Source organism: Atta colombica, unplaced genomic scaffold, assembly GCF_001594045.1.
Source record: "Atta colombica isolate Treedump-2 unplaced genomic scaffold, Acol1.0 scaffold83, whole genome shotgun sequence".
In the NCBI taxonomy this organism is placed as follows: domain Eukaryota; kingdom Metazoa; phylum Arthropoda; class Insecta; order Hymenoptera; family Formicidae; genus Atta; species Atta colombica.
Genome location: NW_017259576.1, coordinates 638,887 through 655,790, shown reverse-complemented (window position 1 = coordinate 655,790; position 16,904 = coordinate 638,887). Strand labels below are relative to the sequence as shown.

At 29.8% G+C, this 16,904-nt stretch overlaps 1 protein-coding gene across 3 annotated transcripts; it reads left to right on the top strand.

Annotated features, from left to right (window-relative positions):
- Positions 1 to 961: 961 nt before the first annotated feature.
- Positions 962 to 16,307, top strand: LOC108692973 (transcriptional adapter 2B). 3 transcript variants are annotated; one of them, XM_018201571.1, is made up of 11 exons: positions 962 to 1,101; positions 1,183 to 1,245; positions 1,340 to 1,437; positions 4,425 to 4,484; positions 4,577 to 4,718; positions 5,186 to 5,403; positions 5,502 to 5,731; positions 5,840 to 6,071; positions 7,095 to 7,144; positions 7,478 to 7,811; positions 7,908 to 8,502. In XM_018201571.1, the coding sequence occupies exons 2-11, from the start codon at positions 1,239 to 1,241 to the stop codon at positions 8,010 to 8,012; spliced, it is 1,476 nt and encodes a 491-aa protein (XP_018057060.1). In that variant the 5' UTR covers positions 962 to 1,101; positions 1,183 to 1,238; the 3' UTR covers positions 8,013 to 8,502. The 3 variants fall into 3 exon arrangements, with proteins under 3 accessions (XP_018057060.1, XP_018057059.1, XP_018057061.1); XM_018201572.1 differs by lacking the exon at positions 7,908 to 8,502 and adding exons at positions 14,313 to 14,523; positions 15,957 to 16,307 and having other exon boundaries at positions 1,028 to 1,245; XM_018201570.1 differs by having other exon boundaries at positions 962 to 1,245.
- The last annotated feature ends 597 nt before the right edge of the window (positions 16,308 to 16,904 follow it).

Sequence of the window (16,904 nt, the reverse complement as noted above, 5' to 3'; positions counted from 1 at the left end):
GAAAGATAATAATATTAAAGAAAGATAATATATTATTTAAAGTATAATTTAATCTTCTATCATGGGGAGGGGGTTGCAATAATTACAATTTTCCATTTTTCAAACAAGAAATTAAAATTAATTATTCATTATAATTATCTATTTAATTCAATTAGGCGTAATCACGTGACACCAAACGCATGTTGTAAAATTCTTTAATATGATTGGTCTTGCCCCTAGTTCCGCACTGGATTTAAATGTAAGGCCCGGTTGTTTCACTTTTTGATAAATTTTATCTGTGAGATAAATCTGATAATCCGCGCATGTGATTGGATAATCGCTTCTTATCCAACAGGTAAAATTTACTAAAAGATGGAACAAACCCTAACGGCCCTAAATCAATTACAGAATTTTACACAAAACTATTTTTCTTCTGAAGCGCAATTATTCGTCAATTTTGATCATAATTCTTTTTTGTTGCTGAAACCAGGTTGCTGGTGTAAAAAATAAGATGAACCATTCTCATGGATGCGCAGTGGGTTGAAAGTGAGGAGAAGTGTCAACTAATCAATTTTTGAATTCATTTGCAGAAATCACATGGTTCGTTCTGCAAATAAGCACTACAAATTAGAACAATTTTGATTGGTCGAACTTCGCCATTATGCGCAATAGTTCACCTTATATATTTCCATCATGTTTGAAACGATCAATTTGAGCGACTCATGAAAACATACCCTATTGTCTCCTGCACTCTGGACGGGGAAACGCTTACCGCGCGGCAAAATGTGACGCGGTAGCCAATAAGCTTACATCCTAACATGTCATTGGTTACTGTTTTGCATTTTCCCGCGCATATTGATACCTGGTGGTAGCGGAACGAAACTGTGAGAATCGCTAGAGACTCAAGAGTCGCTAGTGTCGGTGGAAGGCCACGTTCGAGCAGCTGAGAGAGCCTGGTGCCCAGCGCATGCGTATTCGTCGCGCGACGCAACAGTCGTAAACACGACCTTTCCTTTTTTTTTTGGTCGGTGTTCCTTGCGATTCGAGCACGCCTGTGCCGGGGTGAACCGAACGTCTCGTAGGGTGAGACGCGTCGCGATTCTGCGGCGTTGGCGTTCTCGCGTGAGTTTACGCGAGCTGAAAGATGATGGTTACGGCGGTTACACCGCGACTCGGCACCTCGTGATATCGTAAAATTTACAGCTCGATGGTATGCGGTGACGTCATCCGAATCTGCTCTGGAAGGATCCAGCAAGACAATGGCGGGTTCGTATTCCATGTTGGCGTCGAGTGACTTTCACGCCCCCCTTGCCATTATAATCGCCGGTCTTTATATGTAATTATGCGTTTTGCGTTTCAGATTTGTACGCGCAATATAGTTGCACTTATTGCCAGGAGGATATCGCGGGCCTACGTGTCAAATGCATCGAGTGTCCCGAATTCGACCTTTGCTTGCAGGTGGGTCGACCGTTCGGACGACCATTTTGAATCACGTGATACCTTGTCTCGCCTTCCTTTTTTCATTTTTTTCCATTGCCTTGTTCTTTTTTTCTCTCATGCTATGTTTTTCCCCCTCCTTTTTATTAAATATTTATTCTTTTTTTTTTCTATATTTCTTATATATTTTCGATCGTATTCGCTTTTGCGTTTGTTCTTTTGTGTTTTCATTTCTCCCCTATTTCTTCCCTATCCCTTCTCTCTTTTACTCTATTCGTGAACCTATGAATGAGATTGATGACTAAAGATCTAGTTCTTTCTAGCTAAACTTTTGTACATTTATTGTAGTACTTGAAATGAAACAGATAGAAGATTTATTTCTTGCTTAAAATCCTTAAAAATGTTTACACTTAAAATGAGGTATATATATTTAAGTACAGAGAACACATTCTGAGCAAAAGATGCAACCAACACATGAATTTTATATTTGGAATTTGGCAAAAGCAAGAAAATTTTACACAGTATCTATAAAAAAGTAGTAAACTTTAAGAAGTTAACCAATCGTATTCTATTATTTTTCGCATATTCAATTGTGATTGATCAATTTCTTAAGGCTTAACCCAGCAAATGAGAATGGATTCGGATATTAAGAAATATTGATTCACGAATGTTAAAATGAATGCTTTTCAATCCTGGATGCATTTTATTCATTTATAGGAATTACATCGACTATACTTCTATGCTTTTCAAATTTAAAAATAATATTAGCTTTTTCTGTGTACAACACATATTGAATACTGTTCAATTCAAAATTTTGAATAGGAGATACAGTTTTTCAATCCAATTGCAGCCAATTGAATCTAATTGAAATCCAATTAAATCCAAAAAAGTATTCGCTATTTAAAATACGCATTCGGATAGAAAAAAAATTTCTAACCATTTTAATCCATTCTCGTTTGCTGGGAAATACTTCTTTATTGTAGATACTATTTTAATATAATAACAAAGAATAGGGCTTTCAAGCTTATCAAACAGAAAAGCCTTCTATTATAGCATTTTTCACTAGAAAAATGCAATACTAATGCAATTGAATACATCGTTTTATATATTTTCAAGATTAATACATAATTTATTCTTCTTAAAATTATAAAGTTATCAATAAAGAATCTATAATTAAAGATGAAATTTATTAACACTGGAAATATGTAAACTAATTTGCATTCAGTTGCACTCACAATCAGTGTGCACCTGTGTTGTTAATATTTCCAGTGGAAAATGTTATTAGATACTAGGATCATTCTGTCTTTGTTACTTATGGAATGCAAAGAAAGATAGATATTTATGATGTCTTGTGTTATTAAATGATATTCGAAATGATATAAACTGCATAAGCATGACATGAGGCCTCTGGATCAATGAACATCTTATGTAAATGAACATTACACCTTTATGTTGGATGCTCATTGGTCCAAAGCCTTTAGGTGGGAGCAGTCTTGTATAATGCACAATGCAAAATGCATAGAAAAATTAAAGTTTTTTATTTCCTTTTTTTTCCTATGCAATAAAAGATATTGATTTTCTTAGGGTCTAAAAACATCAAAATTAAATAAAGTGTGTATGAAGAAAATTATCCAATTTATGTACATCTTTATAAGAGAAATGCGATTGGATAATGGATTTTCTTTATGCATACACTGTACTTTATGGGGCTATTGTTTGTGTGGACTCTTATATTTTATGCATTATGCATTATACAAAAATCTGTGCTCCAGCCTTTAATATTTTGAATTACGATACCTATAAAGTTTTGATATTGTAATTTCAAAATGAGTGGTATAATTAATAAATTATTGAAATGAACAAATATGTATCTTTCTTCTATAATAATTTAATCAGCAATATTTAATATTATTTGCTATTTAAATTATTTATATCTTACATTTATTTGTGCTTCGCAAAAAATGGCATTGTAATGACACTGTAATGATTGAAAGTGTATCTTTGGCTGCTTTCCTTTTAGACGTAGTAGATACAAATGTCGTTCTATTTTTAGCATTCAATGATTAAACGATAAAACAACTTTGTGTCATATGTCCTAAATATAATATATAATAGGACATATAATAATATGTCCTAAAAGAAAAGCAGTTTTTGTATTAAATGTATCTATATGTGAAATACTCGCACACAAATTTAATATTAATTATTGAAAAATAATAAATTAATTTAATTTATGTAATTATATAATACAATAACATAAATAAATAGAAGAACGTTAAACACAATCAAAACTTAATAATATTTCTACGTGAATTATTAAATACATTTTCCAGTTCTTCAAACTCACTGCGTGCCAAATATAGCTAGTCTTAAAACGCAGTTCCAAACTGAAGTTAGACTAATAAGTAGTATCATAAATAAAGTCTATGATTCATATTGCGTTTTTTTTTTACTGCTTGCATTTCAATAAATTATTAGAAATTCTGTGTTCTGACATGCAATTCTAGTAATTTACTAAAACGTAAGCAATTTAGCAAGAAAAATCATAGGCTTTTACATCGATCGTCAATTAAATAATAATAATGCTAATATATATACATTTTAAAACACTATAAAGAATTTATTATGGAAAATATCATCCTGGCTGAGATGATTAACATTATTATTTAATTAATGATTAATTTGTGATATTAATATTCCAACTTTAATTGCATTTCAAGTATGTGTTCTATTTCACGCATAAAGTGCATGTTGTATTATTTTATCCTTGTTATCGAAAGGTCTTTAGAAAGGATAAAATGACACATCATGGAACGGAGTGCATTCTAAGATCGATTTTATTCAATGCATCGTTTGCAGAAATGGAACATGTAATAATTCATATAGAAATTATTATGCACGAAAATTCGATCTCGACTGTATTTGGCGCTTCTCTATTTTTATTTAATTAAAAAATACATATGCAAAATTTAAAATATAATTGAAACATATTAATTTTGTAAATTTAGTGTTTTTCCGCCGGTGCTGAGATTGGTCAACATAAAAATAATCATGCCTATCAATTTATGGTATGTATCAGTATATTGTAAACAAAGATAATTTTGAAATTGCGTGCTATAGAACTTAATATGTTAATATATTTTTGCATGCATTGATTTAGGACTCTGGTACGATCAGCATATTCAATGGTCGTGGCAACTGGACAGCCAGAGAACAGTTGAGGCTTCTGGACGCGATCGAACAGTTTGGGTTTGGAAACTGGGAGGACATCAGCAAACATATCGAGACGCGTACGCCAGAAGGTAATTTAATTAGCATATTTTATAAATGTTACAAAATCTAGAGTCAATTTTTTTTCAATTCATCCTTTCGTTTTCTATTTTTCACCTTTTGTATTAGTCCAACTAAATGAGGTAGAGAAAGCATTTTAGCTTCGGAGCTGAAATTGGATGCTTATTCTGCATGATTGTTCATAATATTTTATTATTATTATTTAAAGGCTTTTATATTTAAAAGCCTTTAAATATATCACGATTGCTAGTCACCTTGGAATTAAATATATGATGTGATGTTATTATTTCAGTTTTCAACTCTGTTTTAAGGTTGTGTTTGAAAAACTGGAAAATGTATTTAATAATTTATATCATCTGGTGTTGTATATGTGGTATGGAAAATCCGAGATTTGAACCCGGATTTTTTGCTTGGTATAACTATTCTAGCACTATGCTATTCTATATCCCGTTATTACAGAATTTATTTATTATTACAGAAGCAAAAGAAGAATATATCGCAAGGTATCTTAATGGTAACATCGGAAAACATACATGGCCACCCACAGATAGCTACGTACCAAATCTTACGGATCAGACGAAGTCTGATCATGGTCCTCTATCGCCTGACCTCACATCTAAATTACCACCATTGGATATCACCCCGGAAGAAGCCGCGCAACTAGGGTACATGCCGCAACGAGATGATTTTGAAAGAGTAAAATCGGCATTCTAAAAATTTGATTTGATTTGATTTTTTAAATGTGATTTATTTGTTGTTGTTGTTGTTGTTTTTTTTATTTTTTTTTATTTTAGGATTACAATCATGAGGCTGAATCTCTCGTATCTTCATTGTTCCTGAATCCTGCCGAAGATGATGATCTTGATATCGCACTTAAACTAGCACAGGTTGATATGTACACCAATAATCTCAGAGAACGAGCCAGACGAAAACGCGTCGTGAGAGATTATCAGCTTGTGTCGGCTTTCTTCGCGTCATCCAGGAAAGATAAAGGAATAAAGAAAAAACGGACGAAAGAAGAGAAGTATGTTTCATATTAATGTACTTTTTTCTTTTATTTATGAAACATTTTAACAGATATTTAATTTTTTTCGGTTCATGTGTATTAAGCTGTTTTTTTTATTCAATACAGAGAATTTAGGGACAGAATGCGTGTATTCGCACAGTTTTACACAGCACAAGAGCACGAACAGTTCCTAACAAATCTCGAGAGGGAAAGAGAATTGCGCTTACGGCTCTCGGAGCTTTATCGATATCGTGAGAACGGCATTACCAAACATGAGGAATGTGCTCATTTCGAGCAAATTCTTGCACACACTCAGAGACAAAACGATACAGTGGATCATTGGTCTGAAAAAAAATCTGTAAGTATGCATTTCTATTTTCATATTTCCGTTTTGTTATAACATTATATGGATGTAGAATGGAAGTTATTTTGTTATATTTTTATATATGTGCATACGTAAAAGCTAGTTAAAAGCTAGTACTTATAATCTATCAAAAGTGTGAATATATTAGCGTAGTTTTTTATTAAGTGCTGACGCATGCTAAAGCTCTGTACATATGAATGTATGATGGAACTATAAAACAATATATCACATGAAATCTCTATCTAAAAAAAAATGATATATATTAAACAGCAGCAATGTTATTGTGCTTTGTTCTAATTATATTAGATTTTCATGCACATTATATATATTTAATTTGTTAATTATATCATTGTATTAATTTATATACATAGATATTAAGGCTCTTATTCTGTAACTCTTAATAACAGTAATGATATTGTTACATTGTCGTTGCGCAAGTTTTATATATTGTAAAAAAGCTGCATAATGACAACAACATCAATATAACAACATCTAATACTATCATTAAGAGTCATTACAGAATAGGGTCTTTAATCTTTTTTTTTATCTGTATGTTCTATGTATGCATATAAATATGTGATTATGATATTTACATGTGTAACAAGATATTATCTCTTACTATTTCTTTTATCTTTCTTTATATTAATTTTATACATATTCCATGACTTTATACTTTTGTATGAAATTATGCTTTTGTGTGTGTGTGTGTGTGTGTGTGTGTGTGTTTTTGTGTGTGTGTGTGTGTGTGTGTGTGTGTGTGTGTGTGTGTGTGTGTGTGTGTGTGTGTGTGTGCACAAATTATTTAAAATAATTTAAAATAATTTAATTGTTTTTATATTTAATTTTAACTGTCTTTATATATTTATATGTACAATAAAAATTTTAAAAAAGAAAGAATTTAGACCCTTAACTATATTGTATACACTAGCTTTTGCTTCTTTTTAACTAATTCTACTATTTGTGGTGCGTGTTGCCAGGAATTTGTGAACAGATTGTATCAGTTTGCATTTCACTTAGGGCAGCAGTGGGCAGTCCACACCAATACACCGCAGCACCTCAAAAAGAAGGTAAGAAGTCATGTTTAGAATTAAAATGTTATACTTTGCATTGTAGAATTTATAAATATTATCACTATTTTTATATCATTACACATATTATTTATTTTATGTTTATATTTAATCCATGAAAATTTTGTCTGCTTTATTGTTTCTGATAATGTTATTGCTATACTTCTGTTCAAGCTGCATAAGTTAGCAGCAATAGTATTGTTATAATATCTTAGACTGGTATAGTATTGTACTTTAGTACTGTATAATAATATTGTACTTTAAAAATCTTAGAATTAAATACTGATCTGTATAGCTAAAGGAATTGTGCGTATTTTCTATTTCTTTTTACAGAGAAGAAGAAAAAAATTACGCTTCCATAGACCGAAAATACACTGTAAAGCAAGATTTAGTCAACTCCACAGTCAGTCAAGCCAATCACAATCGGACGACGACTCCAGCCAATCAGTGGGCGGAGTTGGATAGCAATCCAAACACTTCCAATCAGTCGACTTCCAGCCCCAGCTCTTTACACGAAAAAAGTTACAACAGTGGTTCCACTATTCAAGAACGAGATATAGAATTGGAGGCTGCGTCTCATCTTTTAACAAAGCAAGAAAAATCCTTATGTATTCAACTTGATCTAAAGCCGACTCAGTATTTGACGCAAAAGACATTATTATTACAAGTAAGTGATGAATCGTTGATTATAACTTTTTTTTTATTATAATTATAATATTTATTATAATTATAATTTTGCTAATATATATTTTTAATGTCACAGGAATATTTAACCGGTAATAGGAGATTGAATATTGTACCTCAATCAGAACCAGAAAGCAAAATTCTTCATTATTTAGTAACTAACGGTTGGATTACAGCCAATTGATCAAACGTGTAAAAATTTATGATTTTTTTGCCACTCTAAGTCATTTCTAATCTTATAAGCTAAGTCTTAGATATAATTAAAATTTTTAAGTCTGATTCAGAGTTAAATGTAAAGCAGATGGATAAAGACAAGAAACGGAAGAAAAGAACGCATACGTGCATAGTAGTTATGTTGTTATTGATCCTTCTTTTATACAGGGATATTGCTATAATATGATCTATAGTTCAACGTAGCATCATATAGATTCACAATCAGACGCAATTTACGTGTTTGGCGTCTGTGATAAATCTGGCAATGGCTGCGTTCAGCAGAGAAAACTGATCAATCAACACTTAATAATTCTTTAATATGATTGATTCCTACACTTAGATTCATTACAGCGAAGAACTAAAGGCGAATCAATCACATTAAAGAATCACTGCGTTTACTTATCAGTTTTTTCTCTCTTGAACGTAACCAAAGAGTTCAAGGTCGATTTTATAAAATCTTAGCAAGTGTTCAATTGCTTCTTTATTCTTTTCCTTTTAGACTGATTTTTATTATAGCATGGCTACACATATCGAGAATAATAAACAATTTATTTAATTGCAACAAACATTAACAAATATTTGATGATTAACAAATGAGAATCGACCCCTTAAAATATTTTATTTATTTCCAATTGAATTTAAATGAATCTCTTAACACTGCCTACGTAGAACCATTAAACGTATTGCTCAATTAATTCTTCCATTATGTTATGTCCATATGTAGACATGTCTATTGAGCACTTTTCTTTCTATTTTAATTGTTATCATATTCGGCAATAAGGAAATATCAAGATTATTCACAATGGCTACGTTCAGCAGAGAAAGCAGCTTTGCAACTATTGTAAAATTCTTCAAAATGATTGGTTCTTGCTTTTGATTCCTTATGGATCTAAATGTATAAAGCAATTGAAGAATTTTACAACAGAGCGCGAGTAGTTGACAGCGCACTGGTCTGCTATACTAGAAATCCTGGATTCAATCTTTGGCAGAACCGAAAATTTTCGTATGTTCGTACTTCCTCTCGAAAGACAATGGCAAACCACCGAGTAGTCCTCTCTTGTCCAAGAAACCTTCCTATTAAAAATTGCGATTCTTATCAAAAATAGGAATTTGCGTTCAAACTGTAGGCCTCCATATACCTTGTACGATCAGGATGCACGCAAAGGTATACGAGAGGGAGATGCCCATGCGCTGATGATAGCGGATAGCACTTGAAGAAGACAACAGTTACAAAACTTTTTCTGCTGAACATAGCCATTATTTTTAAATTATAAAATTGTGGTATATAAAGCAGCACATGAAAAATATGTCGAAACTTTTAGACCAATATAATTTATTCTAGAAAAGTATTGGAATTTTTGGCTATTTTATTATGATTGTTATTGTTGTTTATTAAGTAACTGTATATACTAAAATCGATGTATGCATATATGAAGGCTATTGATGTAACGTATAGGAGAAATTGTTTATTTTAACAATTTAAAGTGCTAGATCGATAAATCGATTTAATTACACCAATTCTCAATTAAAATATTATATATACATTATGCATACTATGTAAAGCATGTGCAAACCATAATGACATAATTATGTATGTGATGCTACATAATCCATTTAATAATTGAGAGAAAGAGAAAGATTTTTTTTATATTTGGGTTAAAACATTCCTTATTGACGAAAAATGATGCAAATATTCATGTATTCAACTAAAATAAGATGTATAGTATTGAATAATTTGTCTTATTTGTATAGTATTTGTATATATGACAAGGGGATATTTTCTTAATGCTAATATGCTTTAAAGCACAAAGAATTACAATTTTACGACATATAAAGTGTCGTCTTTATTATGACAAAATTTGTTACGACAAAATTTTAAATTTTTGGGAACGGAAAAGACATTTAAAAGATATCTGTAGGAGCGTTAATTATTTTCTATTTTTACTGTAAAAGTAAAAATTGATGAAAATGATCTGTTAATTGCCAGTAGGCATGTGTTAAATTTTGTGATATTACGAAAGCTGCCTCAGTAAGAAACGTTCATTGAAAAGTTTCTTTCAAAGGAGTATACGTAAAGTATGCAGAAATCATCAAGGGGAATCATACTATTTTTGCTATACTTTGACGTATTTATATTCTCTTCCATTTGAGACTAATAATAATTTATTGAGCAAAATATTATCATACATATAAATAAAAGTTTGAAATTTTTTCAGATGAATTTCGTTGAATATTTTTTGAAATAATTTCAAAGTAATCAAAGAGATTCGTGAATTCCGAATCGACCTTTCGTCGATTAGGTGCGAACAATTGCGATTTTTATTTCATGAAACATGAAATAAACGCGTTTTCGGAATATATCATATGTACGTTTTTATGTTAATTATCTTTAAAGTACAATAAAGCAGAAATTTAGTTGTATGATAATATATTATTAAATATCATTTAAATCACTTGTCCCCAAAATTTTCACGCTTATGAAAATTGTATATGTAAGTCTAAATAGAGAGATATGATGAAGTGTGTATATAGATCCTAATTATGTAGATATAAAAGAGAGCCTATCTATTTGTACATAACAACACAAGTAAATGAGATGAGACCTATACTCAGGTTTAAGTAGATAGAAAAATTCTATACTTTCAAAATTCTTGACTTTCTCTGTGTGCGCGTGCGTGCGTATGTATGCGAACAGAAACATGTTTGTATGAAAGGGCGACGCTGAAATACGAACGATTCGCTCATATTTTGTATAGATATTAAACAGATACCTCTTCCGTTTATCCGACTATATTTGGTGATGCATAGCTACATGTATTGAGACTGCTTCTTGTAAGCATTGTGCGTATGGGCAATCGAAATTAATGGTCGCATTTAGCAGAGTGTTTATTTTGTAATTATTGGAAGTTTCCTTCACTAACAGAATTCTATTCCTAGAGTTCAAAGTATAATTTGACGCAAAATATTTTCCAAGTGTTCACTTCCGTTGAACGCGATCATTAAAAATCTCGTTTTCACGTTATGTATATAAAGTTAATTAATAAAGTATTTTAGCTATAACGTATCAACATCGAAATAAAAAAAATCCTTTTGAAACAACTGTAGTCGGATAAAGAATGATATAAGAAGTACAGCTGCGGTCACAATAAATTGTCTGTATAATATTTGACACGCGTGTTACATTGTACGCACTATTTTCTCAATTGAACAACAAAAAATTAACTCTTTACAACTTATTTATTATGATGTACTCCGACATGAATATTCGTCGAACAATTGTGCGAAATAAATTATGCGATATTTTCAATTAAAAAAGACTTGTGCAATGATTTCTGCAACTCTATACTTTTTTCCTCTGATCTCTCAGAAAGTAATTTAATTGATGTAACAATATCGAGATAAAACTTCGTGTGAAGTATGCATTTGATAATTATATAATGATTACTTAATAACTCTTATTTGCCTCCAAACATCATAGAATCGTTGAAGGATCAGAATTAATCAAAGCTATTAGATATTAAAAATATAAGACGTTTTTTGTAATGTTTTCTTGTTTGATTACCCGATATCCTCCAGTTATATTTTTCTTGCAAACTAACTCTGCTGCGTATGTTATTATTATTATGCTTCTATAATATTTGTTTTAATCTAAGTGAATTTATATGAGAGAAAAAAAGAGCTATTTTTAAATATTTTTATCAATAACATGACGAATAGCTATAAATAAACGATCAAGTTTATCTTGAAAAGTTGCCGTAACTTTGAAAAAAATGAAATAAATAATGAGAAAATTTTTTTGGAAGTAACGTCTGAACAAATATAGCAAGTCTTGAAAAATTAATATTACGATTAGAAATCAGAAAATAAATTATTATATAATTATTACATAATTATTGCGAAGAATCTTGAAGTAATATCGACTTTAATAATCCAGTTTTATTATATAATAATTCATATTAATCTTCAATCATCGAGATAACATCGCTTCCTCGATGGAATTTTTTAAGGAAAAATGAATATGAATGAATTATTGAAGTCAAACATAATTTGCCAATCAAGATAAGCTTCTTAAGTAACTCGATCACTAAAAGTTGATAAATCATAAAATATTGTAAGTGTAATAAATCTAAAAGATTCATCTTTCAAAAAGATTTTTCCGTCTTATATTAATCATAGAAAATTTTATGATTTTTGGAAATATGTTATTTAAAAAAGGAAAATTACTTAGTTAGCATTTTTAATGCGTATGTAATTTAAATAGATTTTTAAACAGATTTTAAATTATACATATTAACTGAAATAACGCTCACTAATCATATAGTACTAATCTTAATAAAAAAGTGAGACGAAAAGTCCTCTATCATTTTGCAATTTTCGCAATATTTTTTTTTAGTTACTCAATGAGCAAAATGTATAAAATTGATGTATAAGATAGCTTTAAGATATCTTTAAGAGTGCTTTAAGAAAAATCTTTAAAATCTTTCACAAAGAACACGAAAAGATATTTTAAAATTGTCTTATATATCGATTTTATTCGTTTATTCGACAATATTTAAAAATTAATATCTCGTAACTGTTGCGAAAATTGCAAAATGATAGAGGACTTTTCAACTTAGTTTTTTATCAGGAACAACATTGTATTATTAGTGGGCATTATTTCAGTTATACCTTCTTCACTTTTTTTTAAGAAGTTATTATTGTAGTGATAAACATTTGGAATATTATGGTAATCACCCTTGAATTTTTAAGTCTTCTGTCAGCGAGAAAAAAAAATGATAATGCGTCATTAAAGCCAATGATGTGTTTTCCACTGACAGGTGCGAAGGTGAAGGCGTTAGCTAATGGTTAAGTAGAAGTCATAGAATAAATCGATATAATACCATTCCCACCATGTCGTTTGTCTCTTCGTAGGTATATAAAGTCAAGTCACACGAGCGATATCCGTACAATTATATACATCAGACTGCGAATAACACGTGTTAGGTGAGCATTTATTCCATATCAATCGGCGCGATTCCTTTGTTGGGACATCGCTTTGAAAAACAAATGTGATTATACAGTACACAGTAAATTAACTATTGCGCTTTCCGATTCGAATATTCAGTTTTTTTCATTCAGTTGAATGTGAACCAGTGTATTCCGATTGAAAAAGAATCGAAAAAGACCTAAAATATAATTACATCGCGATTATTAATACTGTTGTGGAAGTTAATTTAATTATTGTGACGTTTTCCTAAGAGGCTATATTTGAAAAGATTTTTTTGTATCTCTAAGCTTATTCTTCGCTGCACGCATATAATCATTTGATCAAATAATATGCAAATCTCTGCTTTTATGACATGTCTCATCCGATATTTTTCATTGTCTTTAATGAAAATTTTTCATGTAATTTGCAAAATTTTTTATAATTTCATATATATGAATTCTGAAATATTTTAAGATCTCCGAAATATGTCATTTTTTAATTTCTGATGAAATCTTATAAAATTTGAAAAAGTTTATGATATTTTTTTTTCGAAGTTATAGAATAGAAAATCTTAGAAATATTTTAGAATTTACGTGTATGGAAAATTCTAAGAAGAGATGTTTTCAGTATTTTTGAAACGTGTGTCCCAGTTTGTATAAAAATTCTGAAAAAAATTTTCAGAATCACGTTTTGCAAATCGATATCATTTTCATATTTAATTAAGAAGCGCCGAATCGAATTCGCAAATTTCGTCCAGCTAGAAATGATTGATCGATCGATGTCGAATCAGCATTCATTCGATGTTGATCATCTATCATTCCGACTGGACTGCGTTATTAGATGCTTTTCAGTAACACATATAGAAGTAATACATAAAAAAGTTTCAGCTACAAGTCGATACACAAACTACTGTGTCACACAATATATGTTCCGTTGCTGGAAGAACAAATGGACTTATTGATATTCTTCCGAGAAACGCACAGATTTAAATTTTTTATAAATACCGTGATATAAAATTCATGAATTCAACCAGGAAGACCGCATATATTTTTTATAACAGTAATTGTAAGACGTACTAGAAGAATTAGTCAATGGCAGTCAAGAACTATCAAATGTTTTCATAATTGGTTAATTCTCTAACTCTAATTGATTAATTTTTACGGTACGTCTTATGATTACAAGTACAGAAAGTATATGTTAGTCTTGATAGATTCGCTTGTATTATTATGTATTTTTCAAAATTACTCGCGATAAAACTTGCACAGTTTTCCCAAACTCGAACTTCGTTTGCTTGCATTTAATCAGATGTATATATGTTATATTGCAGTCATGAAACTCGCAGTGTTTTGCCTGTTGGCCATTATTTCTGTTGTTTACGCGGAGGAATACACTAATAAATTTGACAACATAAATATAGATGAAATTATTCAGAATGAGCGATTGTTGAAGCGATATATCGATTGTTTACTGGACAAGCCCGACGTTAGGTGCCCTCCCGAAGCTATTGAATTGAAGAGTGAGTATTGCATATGATTTCTATATTCGTAATTATAAATGCAGCCTGGATTAAAAAAACTTTAAACGAGTTGAATTAAATTTAGTTCTTTGTCCCAGTCTGTGTATGCGTACGTAAAGCACATACATAGATTCTATATAATTATTAGATAGCATAAAGAGTTTAAAAGTAATTCAATCATATGTTATCAATTCTGAATTCATTTTTAAATGCAAATTCATTTCAGAACTTTCAAAAAAAAGAAACTCAGAATTTACGATTAAATTCTTTTTTAATTCTTTTTGAATTCTCTGTGCTATCTGGATAATTATAAGTAATCTCATCATTATTTATTTTTATCAAAATAATGCCTGAAGAGTATAAATATATTGCAAAAAATATCATTTTCAGAGGTAGTTTTAAAACAACATTTCTTAGGATAAATACTTGCTGAGAAAAAACTTTCTCTTGGTTAGAAATAATTCCATATTTCGTAAAATTCTTTTACATATGTTATAATAGAAGCTACAAAGTTTTAAGATATTTTCGTCTCTATGGACCGATTGTTCCACTTGTAAATTACCTGTTAAATAAGTAGCAATTACCCAATCACATGCATAGATTGCCAAATTTATCTAAAGTAAAATTTATGAGATGGAATGACCAGTCAATAAAGACGAAAATATATCCTAGAACTTTTTTAGCTTCTGTAATATGTGCAAAAGAGTTAGTCTTATTAACGAAATATAGGATTTTTAACCGAAAGAAAGTTTTTTCTCAGCAAGTATTTATTGCTCGTTAAATTACACTATTCCTTAATATTCAATTAATAAACATTCAATTTATTACAAAACGCCTCTTATTATATGTTAACATCTTTGACAGTTGACAGAACGCGATACGATTAGCTATTAAAGATATTAACATAAAGATTATGATTAAAAATATTTTTTCTCTCTAAGTGTAGTCTCTCCTAGTAAAATAAATTCTCATATAATGTATCATATTTTTAAGAATTTGCCATATTTTATATATATATAAATTTACAAAGATTTCTGAAAAAATACCTTAGATGTTTCCAGATTTTATAAACGTTTTTTTTGGAAAAAAATTTTATAGAATGCGAAATCTTAAAAGTCTTATATATAAAATATTTGACATATGAAGAATTCTAGAATTCTAGAAAAGATATGTTTTTTTTAATATTTCTAAAAAATATTCAAATTTATATTAAAAAATCTGAAAATTTTCTAAAAATTATAAAATTGTAGAAATTAAACAGAACTTAAATTTTGAAAAGATCTAAAATTTATATAAAAACTTTGAAAAATTATATGAAGATTTTTCTAAGAAAAATTTTTATTAGATATCAAGGTCGATTCTGACGTTATTGAAATAATTAGTATCTGATTGTATTTAGCATCGTTAAATAAATAATAATCATGTAATTGCAGAACACATAAACGAAGCGCTAGAAAATGACTGTGCAAAATGTACGAAAAAACAGACAGAGATGATAACGAAGGTGATAAAACATCTAGTGATAAATAAGAGAGATTGGTGGAATCTACTGAAGGCGAAATACGATCCGGAAGAGAAATTCTCGAAGAAATATGAGGAAATGGCCAAGAATTAACGCCCAGATTTAATCAGAAATGGGCAAGGAGAAATATTAATATACGATATAAAATTATTATGATGCAATACTAATTGTCATTGTCCTTCTAGTTGGAACTTGACACAATTAAAATGTATACGTATGTGTGTAAATAAAACATCATTCGTAATATATATGCATCATAATATATTCCACGTATATTTATCATCATGTTTATCTTCATTATTCATGATGATACATAGAACCATCTGATTTGAATCCTATTTATATGACTCTCTTTACATAGAAAAGATCTCAACGCGATATAAGATAGCTATCACTGAGCTGAAGATTTTCGCCTGCGGCAAGAAGTTTTTTTCCAATTAGCGCTGAACGTAATAAATACTACACTGAGAAAAAATATAGTCAATTTTCATAAATATTTAGTTGAATACTGCCAACTAAATATTTATTAAATATAAAGACATATTTATTTGATACAAGAAACATTAATTTGATTTAACAATCATTCATTTTATTGAACGAATATTTATTTATAATAAGTAAATGTTTAGTTGGCAGTATCGAACTAAATATTTATTAAAATTGACTATATTTTTTTTCAGTGTAATAATCAAAATTTAAGATAATGTTGTGATAAAGAATAATAAGAATATAAACTTTATTTTCCGAATTTGAGAATTATAAAAATATTAGGATATTAGAATCAATCTCTGAATATCAAACTTTTTTGTCGCATCAGTATGTACACACACAACGCACACACACACACACACACACACAC